At 38.9% G+C, this 21,496-nt stretch overlaps 1 protein-coding gene across 3 annotated transcripts in view; it reads left to right on the top strand.

Moving 5' to 3' along the window:
* The window catches only part of abcb7 (ATP-binding cassette, sub-family B (MDR/TAP), member 7), a 54,448-nt gene that overhangs the window by 19,398 nt on the left and 13,554 nt on the right, over window positions 1-21,496 (top strand). For all 3 annotated transcript variants that reach the window (XM_081381908.1, XM_081381909.1, XM_081381907.1), the window contains exons 5-11: window positions 1,885-2,017; window positions 8,882-9,150; window positions 11,453-11,541; window positions 11,626-11,713; window positions 19,395-19,569; window positions 20,583-20,740; window positions 21,330-21,493. In XM_081381908.1, coding sequence (XP_081238034.1) covers window positions 1,885-2,017; window positions 8,882-9,150; window positions 11,453-11,541; window positions 11,626-11,713; window positions 19,395-19,569; window positions 20,583-20,740; window positions 21,330-21,493 — 1,076 coding nt within the window. The remainder of the gene's footprint in view (window positions 1-1,884; window positions 2,018-8,881; window positions 9,151-11,452; window positions 11,542-11,625; window positions 11,714-19,394; window positions 19,570-20,582; window positions 20,741-21,329; window positions 21,494-21,496) is intronic.

The raw sequence follows: 21,496 nt of genomic DNA, 5'->3' as shown, positions 1-21,496 counted from the left end.
ACCAATGACAACAGACTGGGCCGTCTGACCAATCAGAGCAGATTAGACCAATCACTACAGACTGGGCCATCTGACCAATCAGAGCAGAGTAGACCAATGACAACAGACTGGGCCGTCTGACCAATCAGAGCAGATTAGACCAATCACTACAGACTGGGCCATCTGACCAATCAGAGCAGAGTAGACCAATGACAACAGACTGGGCCGTCTGACCAATCAGAGCAGATTAGACCAATCACTACAGACTGGGCCGTCTGACCAATCAGAGCAGATTAGACCAATCACTACAGACTGGGCCGTCTGACCAATCAGAGCAGAGTAGACCAATGACAACAGACTGGGCCATCTGACCAATCAGAGCAGAGTAGGCTAATGGAAAGGAGGGGTTTAGAGAGATTGAATCTTCAAACTGCTTTGAACTAATCATTTGAGAATCTTTGAGAAATGAGGTGATATTAAATGCATATTATAAGAAAATGTGTTTTTTGACCTTGAATGCATGCAAACCTATTGCAGGAGACTCCAAAACAAAAGTAGGAACCTTTAAAATAGCAAAATAAGGGCACTTTAATGTAATCCACACAGTTTTGTTTTAAGATTTGTTTTAGTTTGTTTGCTTTATAATTCTCATTTTTCTCAGTGGGGATTCTCAATATGTTTGAACATACTTCTGTACAATTCAATTTAATGTAAAACCGCATAAATGAGAGACAGCACAACAGATATTACCATGCAGAGCTCAACAATAAGGGTGACTCGACCGCAGGGTGAATGAGTTTGGGATTGAGCTGCCCTATAGGGTCAATGCTGTGTTGTCTCGCATTTGGTTCACTTTCTTTTGTCAAAACACAAAGCAGCCCTACTAGTATGTTTAATTGCTTCACATTTTGTTTGATACAGTCGAACCAAAATTCATCTAGACTTCAGCTTTTCTCACAATATCACAGTTTATTCGCTATAGTTTAGAAAATGATAATAAAATATGACAAGAACTTACCAGATCAGGTGATATTTCACTGTTTTGTCCATCCTTCTGTCTCACAGATGAATTAGGTTTAATAGATGTTCGCTGTTAAATTTAACTACACAATTAGCTAATACCAATTTAACTTAAGCAATTACCAAGCAGTGCTTAATTTTGTTGAGCCTGTGGTGTAAAAAGGTTGCATTAGCAATTAAAGAAAAAAACATATTCAAGCAAAACATGGTCAGGTCAAAGTGTCTGAATAATTTTTGGTCCCAAATTTTACTGGTAGTCACTGTATGAATAATTTTTGGGTATAATGTGTCACAGTTTACTTTATTTTGCTATCCTCACTTACATAAGTGAAATATAGTGTCCTGCACCAACTAGAAAAAAATATATAAAAAATTATATCTGGTGTCTGAATAATTTTTGGTTTGACTGTATATCAGTATTTTTGCCTTATAGTCATTTAGGAATTGGAGTAGAAAATAAATGATGCAAAACAAAATATCATCTTCAGAGTAAAGTACGAGCAGGACTTGTTCTTGACCGGTTGCGTGAGGTTCGCCTTCGAGATTCATCATTGTGTGGCGTAGACGTTTGCCATTCACCTGAAATGAGTCATATACAATAAAAAGGGGTGAGCAACAGTGAGGCCTAATTCAAGGCAAATGTCGTCCGGCTAATGTGCTGCTGTTTATTGGCACGACCCAGCAGCTTTCTGCGAGCTTTTAATTAGCTTTAATAACCATTTCAATTCCATTAGTGGATGCATCAAGCAAGTCTGCAGGAGGACACACACACACACAGCTTGCTGTTAATGCAGTGCTGAGCTTCTGCCCATCAGTGCACTCAGAACACAGAACAACATTTGGTGTGCTCACATCAACCTTTGCTTTTTTCTGCTTGTCCTCCAGATAACCAATGTGATGGTGCCCTTCATGTTTAAATATGCGGTGGACGACCTGAACCAGATGTCGGGACACATGTTGAACCTGAGCGATGCGCCAAACACGGTGGCCACCATGGCAACGGCTATTCTGATTGGCTGTAAGTTCTGCCTGCTCCTGTTTGGCAGGTGTTTGACTTCATTTTGGGAAGTGTGCTGCATATTAAATGCCATCTGACCTTTCCTGCAAACCTTGTGTCAATATGGCTTTTTAGATTCATTGTAATGCGTTTTGCCATGCATGCGTCTGCTCTAGGTTCTAATGCAATTTTTAATTTTGCATTTCATTGGCTCCTCACCAGAACGAGTCCGATAACAATACTTTCATATTTGGTACTTGCCAAACATTTGCATATCACTCTTCTTCCACAAATGTGTTCTATCATTTGAAACACGCTAGTAGCAGCCTGACGTTATTAGCCACTTTACATGGCGTTATCGTAGATTAATATGTGCTATTATTAGCCGCATATCCAAGTGTTCGCGTAGAACACTTCACTGCATGACGTTTAACTTAACTTGCATTTCTGCACTACTATTATCAAGTAGGCCTATTTTATTTTGGTTAGCAGTCTGATAAATAATGAAATGGTAGCAGTAACTGCACCCGTTTCTGAATATTAATTTAAACAGAGTACATAATGAATAAACAAATCACAAACATGACCATTGTAATTACAATTATTTTATAAATGCAATTTAGCTATATTGCAAATGGATGAAGAATTATTGTGGTGTCTGGTGTTTCCTATATAGGCAGCTCCATTATAGCATATCGCGAACATTATAATTTGCTGTAGATAAAAAAAATGATAAAAATAAAACTCAAAAATCAATTATTACTTCTGTTTCTAAATAAATAAAGCTGTAATTTTTTAGTTATAAGCAAATTTGGAACTCTAACCATAAAGGAAAAAATAACCTTACCGTTTTTTCATGCAGAACGAACCGATTTGTTTTTAATCCCCAATTTTAGAGAATAACAAATACATTATAGCTTGAATACAAGTTTAAAAACAGCGCTACATAATACACATTATAATTAAAATTGATTTTATAATTGAAAATCCAGCTTTTAATGTTGTTTATATGTCTATGTGGTGTTTTTAATGTGCTTTAAGACAAACCATGTGTAAGTTCATAAGTCGACAGCATTGCTGAGTATTTCCTCCTTAAAACTGCAGTGAACCAAAGACAGTCTCAAACACACGCTTTGAAATCGCTGGTGTTTCTGACGTCACAAACTACCTTGTAACCAATCAGATCAACGTGTGATCGCCAACCAGTGGATCTCTGAGCTGTGTGAGTGAGTGGAGGCGGGGCTCATTTGCATATTCATAGAACCGCATAGGGTGTCGAGTTACATTCAAGATATTTTAAGGCATGGCAATATTTTTTTCAAGGAAAAAAACGCTTAAATATGTTATTTTGGTGATCAAAGATGACTTTTAAGGGATAAATGGATTGACTACAGGGGGACTTTAAATAAATTAAACTTCATGAAATGTGTCTACTAAGGCGATACCGCCAAAAAGAAAGAGAAAACATCAGACCTTATGAAAAAAAAAAATAGGTAAATTGCTATGTGACATCAACATGCATTTATCATTCTTACAATCACCAAATTGGATTCTGTTCTGTTCAGTTGGATTCAACAGTTCTCCTCACGAAACGAAATTCATTTCAAACACAAATTCGATAAGAACAGTGTGGAAATTACTAACATAACAGCAAAACTAACCTAAAAGCTCAAACTAACCAAAGTAAAACCTTTAATGTGTCACTCATTAAATTAAACTAAATGAATCGCTGGGAATCATTAAATATAGTGCAGCCAAACTCAACATGATGTGTGTTTACGGTGTTTGTCGGAAGTGTTGTCTCCAGCGGGGGAGGGGCAGGGCTTGGGTAGATGATATAATCGAGTATTGCATTATTTTTTCAAGACGAGTATCATATTTTTTTACATATCGCCCAGCCCCAAGTCAGAGTTTGCTTCTGTTGAAGTTGTCAGTGTGTGCAACTGAATGGAGCCCAAGTGCATGCTTAAATAAAGATAAACGAAGATGATGACTAATGGTAACTAAACACTTAGCAAGTCATTGTGTCTTAAAATGAAAATTCACTGTCTTCCCATAACTGTGTGTTTTAATGAGGACCATTAGGTCCTGTGCATTATTCTCCGTGCTGCTGCTTGTGTGATTTGTGTTGCGCTGCAAGGCACAGATTATCCGTGCAGAATTTGTGTTGATTGATATTGTATTCGAGGCACTATTCATCCTGAAGCTGGGAATGTGATGCACTAAGAGTGGTTTTGAATGCCACAAGCAAATAAAACCTTAATCGGATGTTCAGGTCAAGTTCATTTTTGACCCTTGAAATCTAAGTTAAAAATGAACTAGTTAATGATTATAAACAAGCCCTGTGTAATTACACAGCTTTATATGTCTAAATTCTTCACTTTTTTTATTTACTAAACAAAATCTTATTTACATGCATCTAAATCAACTGATAAGTTAACCTCACTGGTCGACTAGTAGGTTGTTGGATGACTAGTCAACCATCTTGACGCATCCATAATAAGCGTGAGCTATTACAAAATAAGGAAGTAACAGTAAAATATTTGCAAACGTTCCAGCACAGCTGTGAGCGACGTTTAGATGAGCATGTAAATATGCGATGTTTGCTTTCCTACAGTTAAGAAAGCATCTGATCACAGCGATGTTTGCAACAGCTCTGCAATTCGACACACTATTCAAGTCATGTTTATTTATATTGGGCTTTATATAAAACAGATTGCTTTGGAGCAGTGTTATAGTGTTACACCTAGTAAAGAACTGTCAGTGTTGTAAAGTTCTTCAATTTCAAGAATCACAATTTGATTTTATAATTACAACTTCAGCTATAATGCAGCCCTCCAGTGTGTTCGTGTTTTAGCTCATGTCTCCAGAGCACTCTCACCTATTTCCAGTAGTGTAGTCATTTTGGACAAGTCATTAGCCACGTTTTCATTACCCTTCATATTGCGCAAATTGCAAATACGCCCAATGTAAACACCTTAATTTCGCAAAAACTCCCAAAAGAGTTTTAAGCTCGCATGAGGTGGTTTTTCAGGCAGTCGAAAAAGGAATATTTCGCAAAACTGCAACTGAAACAGTTTTTGCGCATTTACAGGTCACCTAACATACATAAACGTCGATCATTCTTTAAAGATGACGCTGTTTGTTTGGACAGAAGACGAGACAGAGTTCTTCATTAAACTCATAAAAGACAAAAGTATTACGGGAATACTGGATTCTAAACCTCAAAAAAATGCCACAATCAAGACCTCGAAGCAGAAATGAGGGAGAAACACCCAGAAACACCTCATATGTGCCGCTCACAGTATAAGGGTCTTACCTTGCCATTAATGCTTGTATAACACGCCTACGTCTCCTTCCATTAACAGTAATGGCTAGTGCAGTGACTGCGATATACATAAACCTACCAACATCCGTCGCCATGATGTTTGGAATGACTTATCGCAAGAGGAAAAAATTACGTTTCAGTCGCATAACATCGGTTAATGGAAACGCCGTCATTTCGCAATAGTTTTTTATCGACATTTAGAAAATATCGCAAAAGATTTGCGCAAATCTTTAATGGAAACACAGCTATAGTTTGTGAACATGTTCATTTGCGAAAGGCTTTGGGAACAAACAGAATCCTCTGCCTGCTGTTTGCTTGTGCTTCTTCCTATTATGGTATTTTATACTTTAGTACAGTAAAACAAAGACCGTTTCCACCTGGTATTAAGATGAGTTTTGGTCGATCGGATCACAAGTGGACGACACTAAATACAGGTGTAAATGGGGTCTAAAACGTTTTGAGCTTGTCCACCACTTCCAGAGGTAGTCGAAAACGCATTCGACCGGATTGCTTTCGTAGTATGAATGCTAATGTGGTCGAATGCGTTCAAACAGCCACAAAAAATTGTTTACTCTCCACCTACTGACCTTTCTAACACGTGTGTTCGTTGTGGTCTTACGGCTAACAGAGCATAAACAAAAACTGCACCTCTCCATGTGCTTTTCCTTTGTCTCAGGTTGCGTGAGCTTATTTCGTCCATAAGATCGAAAGATCTGAAAAACCACATACACCCCCTGACAAAAGTCTTGTCGCCTGTCCAAGTTGTAGGAACAACAAATAATAACTTGACTTCTAGTTAATCATTTGGAATCAGAAGTGGCTTATATGAAAGGCAAAGGCCTCTAGATTACGCTTATTTTACCAAAAAAAATTGCTTAGACTTTGCTTAGACAAAAGTCTTGTCACTTAACAGAAATAATGTACAGTACAGAACATAAAGTCATGGTGCAGTGGAAAAATTATTAATATTGTGTATGACTCCCATGAGCTTAGAGGACTGCATCCATACGTCTCGGCAATGACTCAAATAACTTATTAATAAAGTCATCTGGAATGGCAAAGAAAGCATTCTTGCAGGACTCCCAGAGTTCATCAAGATTCTTTGGTTTCATCTTCAATGCCTCCTCCTCCATCTTACCCTAGACATGCTCAATAATGTTCATGTCTGGTGACTGGGCCGGCCAATCCTGGAGCACCTTGACCTTCTTTGCTTTCAGGAACTTTGACGTGGAGGCTGAAGTATGAGAAGGAGCGCCATCCTGCTGAAGAATTTGCCCTCTCCTGTGGTTTGGAATGTGATGGGCAGCAAGAATGTCTTGATATCTCAGGCTGTTGATGTTGCCATCCACTCTGCAGATCTCTCGCACGCCCCCATACTGAATGTAACCCCAAACCATGATTTTTCCTCCACCAAACTTGACTGTTTTCTGTGAGAATCTTGGGTCCATGCGGGTTCCAATAGGTCTTCTGCAGTATTTGCGACGATTGGGATGCAGTTCAATAGATGATTCATCGGAAAAATCAACCTTCTGCCACTTTTCCACAGTCCATCCTTCCTGCAAGCTGTGGGCCTTGACAAATGCAATACGATTTTTTAGTTGTCTTCTGTTTAATGCTGGTTTCTGAGCACTAATTCGGCCATTGAGACCACTGCGTGAGAGAATTCGACAAACTGTTCTTGTAGATACAGGGGTTTCTGGTGACCAGTTGTTATGTAGCTCTGCTGCAGTTGAAAAAGGGCTGGCCATGGACTGTCGAACCAACAAACGGTCCTCTCGAACAGTTGTCTTACGGGGTCTGCCTGACCTGGGCCTGTCATGAACTTCACCAGTTTCTTCAAATCTTTTTCTTATCCTCTCCACTTGACGTTTAGATACATTAAAGATGTCTGCCACCTCAGCAGGAGACTTGGTCTTCAGGCTCTTGATGATCAGCACTTTGGTCTGTGATAGAATCTTTGGCATGCTGTCAAAGGTCAGGATGCATTTCAAATGAAGGTTGGGTGTGCTAGGGTTCTTCTACACACCTGGGAATGTGTTAATTACAGTATTTGTCACAGGTGACGCTCTAGGGTTAGGGTTAGGGTTAGGGTTAGGTAATTAACCTGTAACTAATCTGTGATTAGTTGAATCCTTTAACGATGTGACAAGACTTTTGTCTAAGCAAAGTCTGACCTTTCTGTCCTAATTAAATAATTAAAAATCAAGCCATGATAAGATTTTAGTTTGGTAAAATAAGCGTAATCTAGAGGCCTTTGCCTTTCATATAAGCCACTTCTGATTCCAAATGATCACCTAGAAGTCAAGTTATTATTTGTTGTTCCTACAACTTGGACAGGCGACAAGACTTTTGTCAGGGGTGTACATTTACCCACCCATAGACTCTCCTCTTGGAGAAATCAGGACAGTGAATGTGTCTCCCTTGTCTACTTGTGATCCGATCGATCAAAATGCATTTCAATACCAGGTGTAAACAGGGCCTTAAATACCTTAAAATAAGTGGTTAAATATACTATGCAGGTGAGGTAAGTTTACAGTATGCCCACCTCCCAAGTCACAACAACACCTCTGCCTATTACACAGTCGTTATGGACCAATGTCAGTTCAGAGGCGTTTAAATGCCGGCGCAACGTTTTTCGGAAAGTTTGCATTGAGGAGCTGATTTGAACCATCATCACAACTCCAAATGAACTCCGTTCGTTCCTTAATTTAGTTTGAAATGATATCAGGCACGTATTGTCTATACTGTGTTAATGTTGGAAATCTACTTTACAGTAGGGCAATGTGATTAATCGAAATGGTAATAAAATCACAATGTGACCAATGACCATGCTCTATTTCTAAACCGTAGAGAACAGAAGAGAGCGGGTTCATTATAACAACATAGAAGAAAGCACAGAAACAGGGAAAGGGATTCATGGCCCAAAAATAAAATCATCATCTGAGGTTTGGGAATATTTTGGATACAGGAGAGACGATGTATCATAGATTTACATGACAAATTACTCTGGCAAAACAGAGTAGGTCATCCGCACAGACCACGTATTTGCAGGTAAAAACACGAGGCGCAGGTCTAGAGAAATAATGTTTCAAAATCGTGATTAAAATTGACATTGCAATATGGTACAAAAAACATGATAGTTTTTTTTCATATCGCACAGCCCTACTATACAGTGAGTCAGATATACTAATGGGTCAAGAAGTGTTTAAACTGCACCCGTATGTGATGGGATGTTGGCTGGTTTAACGAGGCTCTTGAGTGAAGAAGTGCACTGTTGTCTATGACTGTGAATATATTCCCTGAAGCTTGTTAACATGCATGCAGGCAATGTTAGGCTCTTCATATTTGTCATTAACGGGCTTAAGAGTGCCACGGCTGCCTCCGATATATTAGGATTTATTAGAGGCAGTCGTCTCTGCCGCACGCAGTGACTCCCTCTGTTTATCCAGCAACTACGTAAATTAACTGGCACACACTTCATGCTGTTTTTCCTTTCTGTACTTTTAAGTTTTCATTCTGTTGGCAGTATTTCATTGAAAGTGTGTGTGTGTTTTCAGACGGTGTTTCTCGTGCCGGAGCGGCTCTCTTCAATGAGCTGAGGAACGCAGTGTTTGGGAAAGTGGCTCAGAGCTCCATCAGGAGGATAGCCAAGAATGTGTTTCTCCATCTTCATAACCTGGATCTGGGCTTCCACCTGAGCAGGCAGACCGGAGCGCTGTCCAAAGCTATTGACCGCGGCACTCGAGGAATTAGCTTTGTGCTCAGTGCTCTGGTCTTTAACCTGGGGCCTACGCTCTTTGAAATGATACTAGTCAGCAGCATTTTGGTAAGTCCAAATTAAATCTTCATATTAAACCACAATTCTACCACAGATAAAGTCTGTTCTTGGAGTCTTGGACAAAATGAAGAGCACCAAATCTCCCTTTAACTGGGGTAAAATGGCTTGTTGCTTTCATAATACAACATTAATAGGATAAAAGAGAACAATGTTCAAAAAGTGCATTCATTGCTGCTGTTGATTATATGCACCGTAATCTTAGCAGATGAAAACTTTCAGCTGGAAATTAATTTTCATTTCTGACCAAATCTGTTTTTGAGGGCCGATATAACTGATGCATGACCAAAAGGGACTTGTCTACCTAGGGTTATTGTTTCAATTTTAGCAATTTCAATTCCAATTCTGCTTATCGACTCCGATTCTTATCAATTCCCAGTTTCGATTACAATATGGTAAAAAAAAAAAAAGTCGAACATGGATATCAAACATGTATTTTCTTTTTGCAAATCATTCTGTTGCAGCTGAATACCATTAACAAAAAACAGCAGCTTAAAGAACAATTAACTAAAGCTAGACTATCAATTTCAAAAAGACAAGTATACAGTCAGTAATGCAGTAAGAACAAATAAGCACATTAGCAATAGCACAACTAAATACTGTACAACTGAACAAAGTTCAGAAATTGAAACCAAATTTAAAATAACCCAGCATGTTTCCTTTTTATAAATAAAATATAGATAAATCCTTATTAAAGTTACAGCAGTTATTCAGTCAAGATCAGGGAGTGATTTTCTTTTTCTTCTTGATTAACATTAATGACACAGATGGCAGCAGGTATTAGGGCTGAGCGATAAAACGGTATCGGTATTTATCGACGGTACACCATTGTCGGTAACAATATAAAAAATGTTCGAAAACCGTGACACCACTGTGTCCTCTCAAACCGAACCATGAATTACCGTGTTAATCTACCTCAAAGTTTGCCTTGATTGTTCTAAGTTTACACTTCATTGCACACATTTTGTAACATTTTATTTTAGTTCAAGTGTTTCTTTAACACTTACTTTTTTATCTTAATATAAGACAGAGTTTAAATTTTATTTTGTTTTTGACTGCTAAAACTAATATAATTTGTTTTTTTTTGCCTTAATAATGTGGATACATAAAAAAACTCAATTCAAGCTTTTCTACTCTAAAAAAAACAAGATTATAAAAAATGTCAATAATTATCGATACCGAACGATATGAAACATTAAATCGTGATACATTTTTTAGATATATATCACACAGCCCTAGCAGGAATATTAGGCTGCTTTAAGACTAATGCATGAATCCAATGTACTGTTACACGTTTTCTTTCTCAATTGTTTACATTCACTTAATACATACGACTGTTTACAAGGATATTTTGACAATTTTGTGTATTTTTCCGTTCAAACGCAAGAATACCTGACAGAGGAATCAATTCAGTATTAGCTGAAATTGCAATAATAAGCAACATTTACAGAAAATTCAGTTGATGCGTTGTCAGCATTTTATAACCACTTGAATACGGTTTACCAAAAAATATACTGAGATGAATCTGCTTTATAAATTAAATTTTCCTTCAGTTGTTGCAGTTTAGTCTACAAAGCTTGGAGTCGTTAAAACTGATTTGTTTTTGTTAGAGATAATCAGCAGGACAAGAATTTCAAGAATAATGCCTGTGCATTATGACATAAAACACTCTTAAGTCTGTGTTAACAAGAACACTAAAACTATAGATAGTCAAATACAGTTGTTATGATGATATGCGCTGTCTTTATTTTCAGTGGATATTCCTGGACTAAATTAGTACTGGAAATGACTGTTTTTGTTGACATTCACCAGAACATGTATATATTAAATCACAGTGAATATATAGAATAAAAATCATTCTTGGTTCCCCAGGCTAATATGAGACTTCATCAGAAGTGTGACACTCTTGAGTATAACACATCATTAATGCTAGTGTTCAAGAATGAGCTCGGAAGTCCAGCTCTGTTTTTCTAATCTCCTGAAGTCAAATGATAGCTTTGTGTTATTTATTCACTGATAATCTTCCCCTTCAATGAAAAGATCATTTGAGAACCAGATGAGCACATACAGAGACATGTACAAGATTTCACCTGACATCTTCAGTATTCTTAATGTCATGTGACACCGATCATGTGAAGCGCACACATCCAAAGTTTCACTGAAATACGGTCACAGGAGGTATTAACGCCTGGACCCGTGATAATCTTGTATAGTGGTGTCCCACATGTGCTGATGTGCCTGATATCCAGTTGCTCTTTCAGTAACCCACAGCTGTTTTGCTGTTTCTTTGCAGTATTATAAATGCGGGGGTCAGTTTGCTCTGGTCACTCTCGGGACCCTCTCGGCGTACAGCGCATTCACAGTCGCTTTCACACAATGGAGGTACTTTATGTGTCTGTCAAATAGCAGCCATTGTTTGTTACATTAACAAACTGTTGTACTAATCTCTCGTCTGTCTTTGATCAGGACGCAGTTCAGGATCCAGATGAATAAGGCTGATAATGAGGCTGGAAATGCTGCAATCGACTCTCTCCTCAATTATGAGACTGTTAAGGTGGGTCGCATCATAATCTGCATTGTCACTGCAACGTTTGTGACACGCCTGAGTCAAGTCAACTTTGTTTTTTTATTTGTTTGCTTGTTTTCTAGCAAAAAACATGATAGGGATTGCGTTTTGCCGGCTCACTAATTGTCTGCCATGTCATACAGTATTAAGCCCCTTTCACACAGAGATTCCGGAAAATACACGGATAAAGTGACCCGGGTTCATTTGATTTTGGTTCATTCACACTGCCAGTGATTTTCTGGATTCAGAGAGTGCGTTCACACACAACCCGTAAAAATCCCGTAAAGACACGTGACATCGATGTGACTTGTAATGTCTCAGTAGCGTCTTAAGTTTGTTTATGAGCTGCAAAACCATGCTTGTGCATTTTTTTTCTCTGATTCGATCATAAACTTACCGTACCGTTTCACAGCTGGTGAACGATCCCGGCTTCAGCATCATGACTACGACACGGCATTATTACGGCTTTTGCTCACACAGCGCACGTTCCGGGACTGAACACGGCAATGTTACTAGGTCCCCAACCCGGCATCAATGCCGGCATCAATCCCGGGTCGTGTTTGCGTTCACACACTCTGGCAATTTGCCGGCAATTTCCCGTGTTCAAAGCGCTGTGTGAAAGGGGCTTTAGAGAGGCACATATGAGTGTTGTGGGTTTTCATCTGTGGTCTAGTTTGCTTGCAGAGAAGACGATATGAGCCGTTTGTGTCATTCAAAGGTTTCATATTCACGCAGTCTGGATAGACTGGAGCCGCTGCAGTCAGTTTTGTGATTAATCACAATTATACGTTTTGAGCAAAATATCATCATGATTATCAGTTTAACCATTATCGTGCAGCCCTAATCTGAGTGGAGAATTTGAGTTGCACACAGGCCACACACACACACACACACACACACACACACACACACACACTTTTTGTTTATGTTTACATAAACAAAACAAATTTTGTTTAGCTAAAACGTGTAAAATTAAATTCCCAATATTAATTCCAAGTTGTTCATTTTTACTTTGTATTGAAGCACAGAGCTTGCACAGACTTCATTTATTAATCAACCATGATCGCTAACAATATGGTCGAGATTCATGTTTGGATTTATTACAGTTCGTCAGAGAAGGTTCGCTCGCACATTTAGTAGCAGCAACGCGCACACGCGGCCTCGTGAAGACTCATGACACTTTCAATCGAGCAGAATTGCACAATAAACAACACTAAACGTGTTATCGGATCATTAGATTTTTTTTGCAGCGCAGAGAGAGCGTGTGTGCATGATTACCAGATTGAGAAGATTAAGTAAAACACGGCATAAAATGTATTCATTATTTGGGGGATTTAATCTCTTGACATCTGGCAACCCCAAGCAGGAACGATAGTGGAGGCTTCTTCCCAATCCAATATAATGGAAATGTCTAAATAAGAAAACATTTTCATGCAGCCCTAACTCCGAGATAAAAGCTGCTCTTTATTAAGATTTGACTGACGAACATGCACCTTGATTGGACTCTTGTGTCGTTTCGTGATCAGATTTCCAGTTTTATGGATGTCTTCAATAATATGATACATGTGATAGTCACGAATAGAACACAGACTTGACTTCGGTTACTCGATTCAGACACTATTGTCACTAAGGTCTTTTTGAGAATCATACCTTTGTAAAAACTAATCATTACTTTTACAATGTCTTTTGAACGTTTTGAAGCTTGAAAATGCGGATTGCCTTGACTTTCAATGGATAGACTGAAAATTTAGATAATATTAAAAATATTTTCATTTAATTTCTATTCCGAAAAGGAACAAAATAGATGAGGGTGACTAAATGATGACAGAATTGTAGGTTTAGGTGAACTACCCCTTTAAATTACAGCAATTTTTTTCAATTAAAATGTAACAAATAAAAAAAATCTGGTTTATTATGTTCTATTTTAACAAATGGAAAAAGTTTACAAACAACAGGTTTGCAGCACTCGGCAGCGGCTTGATCATTTGGGACAACATTTTTGGAAGACACAGATAATTATTTGTTGATGTCACTACTGGGAAATAACCTGTTTAAAAAAAAAAGGTGTTTTTTTGTTTGTTTTTTTGCATTACCAGGTTATTGGTTTGCATCTAAACCAGTAAAACATTACTTCATTATTCATATTTCAAGTTATGCTTCGTCGTTATCACTGTATTGGTGTGCATGTAACTAAAACTACTGAAGCCACTTTTCATGCATGTATACTCTGTTTTTATGAAGGTGTCTTTGAAGTTAACAGCAATGGCATATAAAAGTTACTCTCAATATATCTCTTTATATATCTATTAGTTTTGTATTGTACTGCAAATTCATGTCACTTAAGTTTCCACATGCAATGTTGTTCAGTTAGACACATTTGAATTATGCAGTCGTATAATATGCTCTAATCAGTGAAAGGTGTTGTGTCTGGAATACTTCAAGACCTTTACATATAAGTATCTTATTTCCTAACAGCTGTTGTGCTCTGTTTGTGTCTCAATCCTCAGATCTTCTGCCCTTCATCTCAGTCTGTTGTGTTCAAGAGCAGATATATTTTGTTTTCTGTCATTGCCGTCAGTGCATGTGGATTTAATGTCACTTTAAGCCAGTCTGCATGCATAATGAGATCTCCACCCACTCCAAATCCGTTACACTAGCACCTATATCTGTCTGCTTCTCTCTAAACACTCTTTCTGACAGCACTGTGCACGTCTTTAAAGACACACTTGCTCTGATAATTGGCACAGGAGTCTTAGCTGAGTTTGATGAGCTGTAATGAAATGTTCTGAATGTCATGGCAGTCCAGGAGAGCTGTCCGTTATGATTTCATAAAGGCGCTGAGATTATCGTTGTAATGCTAACAAGATGCACCATCTAGCTCCTTAACATCACAGTAGAGAGATTTTTTTTTTATTATTATTCAATATATACCATATGCTGTGCTAATATTTCGACTAAAAGCACAATTATGTGATATTGCTATCATATAACATTCAATAAGCTAGTAGTTAGTATTCGGTAATTTACATTTTAGACGAAAATTTAACAGTTACTATTTTTGTTTTTATGAAAATCAAGCTCTACGTCTTTGAGCTACACACAGTAGTTTTTAAATGAATCATTTGAGTGAAATTGATATATATTATGTAGAGGTCAACCGGTAACCGATTATTCTCTCACATTTGTTCATAGTGCATTAATGCTAACAGATACAACTTTAAAATTTAAAAATGCGTTCGTTAATGTTGTAATTATGTCAATGAGCAATATTTCAACAGCATTTATTAACCTTTGTTACAGATGGACTCTTATTATAAAATGTCATACCATTTCATATAAATCCAAAGAGTCATGCTTAAAGGGGGGGTGAAATGCTCATTTTCACTCAATCTCCTGTTAATCTTGAGTACCTATAGAGTAATATTGCATCCTTCATATCTCCAAAAAGTCTTTTGTTTTATTATATTTTTAATTGAAAGATTGGCTGTACCGAGTCTTTCCGGAAAAAAACGAGCGGCTGGGGGCGGGCCGTGTGGGCGAAGCTAAAGCTGTGCTAACGCGCCGAGCTAACAACACACAGAGACATTTGTTCAACAGTTTTACTCACCGTTCCAACGCACGACCGCGAACCTTTATCATTGTGACTGCTCGATCCTTAAGCAGTAGACGATCTGGGCTTTGTTTATAAAACAATCATCGTCGAAATACAGGGAACAACAGTCTTTACACAACTCCGTTTATGCTCAGGAAAACAAACTCCATCCACGGGTGCCTTTAAGGAGAACTCCGGTCAATTTTAACATTGAGCTCATTTTATTGTACATTTGGAGTGCTGTCAATACAGAGAACAACGACAAAAATCGGTGTTGCCTACACCGAGTTATTCTATTTTTAAAATTTGCACCCTGTTGACTTCAATGGGGCAATGTTTAAACCTGCTTTTAGCCTCTTAACATCCTTGATGTGTCATTACAAGTGCACAGAAAATGTGAGTGATTCCTTCTGAGTGAACACAAGTGGATCTGACTGCGGTAGATTTAAAAGATATGTATAAAAATTATGTTATTTAAGCCAGCGCAAATACCTGTATACATCCTGTTTTTCGGTTGAAGTCCAAAGTAGTCAATTGCCGAGTTCACGCGCGTGATCATTGGTAACTAAACCTATGCGCGTGAACTCGGCAATCGACTACTTTGGACTTCAACCGAAAACAGGATGTAAACAGGTATTTGCGCTGGCTTAAATAACATCATTTTTATACATATCTTTTAAATCTACCGCAGTCAGATCCACTCGTGTTCACTCAGAAGGAATCACTCACATTTTCTGTGCACTTGTAATGACACATCAAGGATGTTAAGAGGCTAAAAGCAGGTTTAGTACTTGCCCCATTGAAGTCAACAGGGTGCAAATTTTAAAAATAGAATAACTCGGTGTAGGCAACACCGATTTTTGTCGTTGTTCTCTGTATTGACAGCACTCCAAATGTACAAAAAAATGAGCTCAATGTTAAAATTGACCGGAGTTCTCCTTTAACGCCGGGTTCTTTGGGAATCTGTGCAGGGTTGTCTTGCCCTGGCAACCAAAAACACACTTCTTTGGTGACATTGACTTCCCAAAAGCCGGGCAGGGCGCTTTGATGGCGAACTGCTTTCACTCTCTTGCTCTGTTTTACGAGTGCGCGCGCCCCCGCGATCTTACCGGAGAAGTGCCCTTAGGACCCGTATAAGGAAATTCCGCCCTCTCTTACGTCAAAAAGAGCCATACTCGAAAAAACCTTGCCGAAACTTGTGACAAACCGGAAGGACAATTTTTGGGACAAAAATACTCCTTCAAACGTACAACTTAACTTTTGAAACTTTGACCATGTTTAGCATGGGAATCCAACTCTTTAACAGTGTAAAAAACTCAGTATGCATGAAACAGTAATTCACCCCCCCTTTAAAGATCATCTTTAAATATCTATAGCATTGAAAATAGACACATGTATATTGTATGCATACTTTCACACTTTATTTGCTTCTGTGTTAGAACACTTGATGATTATCCAGTCAAAATATGTATTACAGTGACGATAAAAAAAAAAGAACTGAAATCAGATGCATTTCCAATTTGTTTGTTTCTGTCAGCTTTTGAACATGTCAATTAGCTTGAAATATGCAACTTTGCTTGCAAATGAATCCATTAAAATAACCAACTGGATATAAACTAATGCAAACAGACCCCACTGTTAAACTGCTCGAGGTACTAATGTTAGCGTCCCCTCAGCCTCGATTGAAACATACTGCTGTTCTTTGTCTACTAATGCAACATCCAGTCAACAAATTAAAGGTACAATATGTAAGATTTTTTTGCATTAAAATATCCCAAAATCTCAAGGCCAGTGTTATATATTTTAAGTTGATTACTTACAATATCCCAAATGTTTCCAACTATTTTTAAATCGTGAGAAAATTGCGATTTTAACCCAGGAAACGGGGCGTGTGAGCTGGGAGTCGCCAGTCAATGGCGTCATATCCGCGTTACCCTCGGTTTCCGCTCGTACTGCGTGGAGTCCTGGACAGATGCGGAAGTTGTAGTTGTAGCGTCTATCAAGCAACAAACGTTAGCTTGTTTCGTGCAGTCGTTATGGAGCACAATTATTCTTTACAGATTGCAGCGGGTTCTGTCGACAAAGCATGCTTAATTTTATATTTTCCAAATGTAGCATTCGGTAATAGTTATGTTTATGTAAGGAAAGTATTATTGCTTTAGGTTTGTGTTTAGTTTATTGACATTGTTTATCACACGTCTGGTGTTTATGGCCATGTAAATAAACATAGCATGTGTTATACATAAAGATTAATCAGTATTTTGACAAATGATGTGGGTATGTTCGCATGTACTTTTACAACAATTGCTTAGAACACGTTAAACTGAATGAATTCAACAAATACAGTAACATCTATGATAACCAATTTAGTATTAAACCTTACTTTTCTTGCGGTTAATTCATTTTAATGAAATAAAAGTGTGATGAGGTTCAAGAGTCAGGGAAGAAGACAGGGGTCGCGTGACTGCGACTCGTACTTTAAAATAAAACAAAACAAACAAAAGTCGCGCATTCACGGTGGCAACCTCTGCGTCCAATTTTCTCTCTAGTCTCTCGTACGAGTCCTCAGTCCATCTCTCTCTCTCTCTCTCTCTCTCTCTCTCTCTCTCTCTCTCTCTCTCTCTCTCTCTCTCTCTCTCTCTCTCTCTCTCTCTCTCTCTCTCTCTCTCTCTCTCTCTCTCTCTCTACGCCAATTACTGCAATAAGACACAGGTGTTCATCATTTGCACTTGACCTATTTACATCCCGCTCGTCTCATTTCTCTCTGTCCCGTAACAGACCGCGCTGAACCACGCCCCCCTTGCCACAAAAAGCATGTCATTAAATGCAACATTTATAAAACTTTACCTCATCCATGAACATGATTTTTCGATTCCCATCTGACTGATTTACATCCACGGTGGAGTTGAAAAACGACAGTTCCCATCATTCCACGCTCCTTCACATCGTCATCAAGCTACGCCGTTCTTGTTGTTTGGAATGTAGCGCCCTCTAGCGGCAGAAAATCTTGCATATTGCACCTTTAATTAATTTATAATCATATGAAAACATGTACTGTGGTGGTCTGTATACACACGGTTTCATTGTCTGTTTAAAATCCGCATCTAAACTGAAGTGTCCCGCTCTGTGCAGCGTACAGTCTCGCGTGTCAAAACAAACTCCACGAGGCGTCGGTGATAGCTTTTATTTGGCCTCTAGAGGCCGTTCTCGTACTGTTTAGTGACAGCGCACAGTAATGGACACAACCCGGAAAAACTATCGGTATAATGTTTACCGATAACAGCAATGAATGAATCGGTCGATCTCTATAAGCTTTATCGTTAGGCCAGATGTGTGCAGAAAAGCAGTGCTCAGTTTTTTATCTTGTTTGCTCTGGTGCTCTTCATAATCCTGTCTCTGTCCTCCACATAAACCACAGTCTCTGTTTATCGCCACTTTTCCGTTCGCCACATTTCAGAGCTAATTAATTGTGACGCACTTGTATTTCAGAGCCACACACTGTCTGCATCTGTCTGCACTCCGTCACTCTCCCCGCTGAAGAGTCAGATGTTTGAGCCACTCGGCCTCATCTCCGAGCCTGTGAAGGCATTAGCCTGTGGTTTACTCAGCTGCTGATATTTGGAGAGATGCAATTGTAGCTTTAATGACATCTGGATATGTGATTGAGGCAGCATGTGGCATGGGTGCTGTTACACGCTTCAGCTCACGTCCCAGAGGCCTGAGAACTGCTTAGATGATGACACTTAAAAGGGTTTATTGGTTTTGTTGAATAAAAATAATGATTATCTCATTTTTCTTTTAGTACCTTGGCATGAAAATGTCATAGTATATGAATGTAATCATATACTATGGTTATCATACTATATTAGCATGATGAATGCCATGGTTATTACCATTCGATTGATTCCAGTTAGTTATACAATATCAAGTAAAATTCAAAATGATGGATTTGCTCTTACAGAATGTCTTTTATTTGACTAGTGTTCAAACGGGTCATTGTCGTGACCTTTCTTTAGTAGCTTTAGTAGTTCTTTGTGCTCTTTTCCCAAGGTCTTTCTCTCTTTTTCTCTCTTTCAGTATTTCAACAATGAGAAGTACGAGTCTGAGCGGTATGATGGTTTCCTGAAGGTGTACGAGTCGTCCTCTCTAAAGACGACCTCTACTCTGGCCTTGCTGAACTTCGGTCAGAGCGCCATCTTCACCGTCGGCCTCACCGCCATTATGGTGCTGGCAAGCAAAGGCATAATGGCAGGTGAAAATCAGTGATGTCTCATTTCCTTCACTAGATACACAAAATAGCTTTAGGGCTGTACTGAAGTCTTTTACCTTAATGGGTTCAACTTCTAGAACCATAAAGCTTCTTTTGTAGTGCTTCATCAACATGCAGTTGTACGATGATAAAATAAGAGCTGAATGTTCCCAATCCAACCAATAGAGGGAATGCATGTGACATCTCCGTCGGCCGGAGTGACTGCGGTTACACACACTGAGTGGCAAAAAGACTGAGCGGCAGCATTGGTTTTCAGTGTCAATGCCGCCAAAAACACATCTAAAACGGGAAAGAACTTTGAGATTGACTGTACAACTAGATTTTACAAGAAATCTGAGGTATATTTTTACAGATACAGAGAAGCGAATGGATCGCTACAATTCACAGAAACAACTGGATGCAGCCAGAGAAACGTGGATTTGCAGTTATTTTGTGTCAATATGCTCAATTTTGGGGTAAAATCACACCCTATATATTGTATTGACAACTCATCAATTAAAAATGTACCATCGGATATTCTGCATAATTGGATGTTTCTAAATAAACACTGACAAAAAACTATACAAGTTTTAGGGGTTGGACGATATGATGATATGATATATAACATTGATATAAGTGATCACATGGATTAGGCCTACAAATATTATATTTATATAAAACATTCACAGGCAAATTTGCTTTATGTATTTCCCCGGCGTCGAAACCAGGCACATATAAATGTCAGGAAACACGATTCCTGGATGCATGTCAATATCCATGGATCGCTGGATCTTTGGGAAGTTGTAAGGAACACTTATATCGAGTCCAACCTTTAGTTTAAACTGATAATCATTTGATTTACTCAGTTTCCCCTGTTAAACGCAGTCACACAGCAGCTCTTCTGCCACTCAGATCCGACGGGAAAGTGACGTCAGTGCATGCCCTCTATTAAAGCAGGTGTGAAAGTGTGTGTGTAAACAGGGTGTAATCGGTACTCTGGCTTCTTTCTGCTGTAGGGACCATGACTGTGGGAGATCTAGTGATGGTGAACGGGCTGCTCTTCCAGCTCTCGCTGCCACTCAACTTCCTGGGCACCGTGTACCGAGAGACCAGACAGGCCCTCATCGACATGAACACGCTCTTCACGCTGCTCAACGTGGACACAAAAATAAAGGTGTGCTAGGCCTTCACTGCGGCCTGCTTCGCCGCTTCACTGGGTTATTTTAATGTGAAAGGACTGCCCTGTGAATGGAGCTGTATTATTCTCTTTAGCCGTTCTAAAATGCCAGAGCTTTTTAAAATACCATGGCAAGAGCTTTCTTTTATATTTGAATATTATGAATTGAAGCTCTAAAGCATGTCGTTCGTCCTAGTATTTGTTTTGATTTTGAAAACATTTGAGTGTTTCCTGTCTTTCATAGCGTTGGGGGGGGGGGGGAGGTTGATGAATCTCATTCTTCGTTTGGCTAATTTCGAATGCAGCCTGTAATTACCGTGTATAAAATCTGTCTGATTGTTCGCCGCGATCAGTAATGGTTTTCACCGCATGACAGCACTGCCCAGCAAGCCATTATTGCGAGACCCTAATTTGATTTCTCTAACGCATCTGTGTGAATGTGCCGAGTTCTATTGTTTTAGACGACGCCATTACAATCGATTGTCGTCGAAACCCGTTTGAGAAGAAACTTTCAAGCCTCAAAATGTACACTTCAGACTGCTAAATGTGTTTTCTTTCTTTTTTTTTTGACCTCTGTGTCCTGAAGGAGAAAGAAATGGCCCCGCCGCTGCTCGTTGCTCCCCAGGAAGCCACCATCAGGTTTGAGGATGTGTATTTTGAGTACTTGGAGGGACAAAAGGTGCTTGACGGGGTTTCCTTTGAAGTCCCTGCAGGGAAAAAGGTGGCCATTGTTGGTGGCAGTGGATCTGGGTA

Source organism: Scardinius erythrophthalmus, assembly GCF_964197995.2.
Source record: "Scardinius erythrophthalmus genome assembly, chromosome: 13".
Classification (NCBI taxonomy): Eukaryota; Metazoa; Chordata; class Actinopteri; order Cypriniformes; family Leuciscidae; genus Scardinius; species Scardinius erythrophthalmus.
This window is presented reverse-complemented; position numbering and strand designations above follow the sequence as displayed.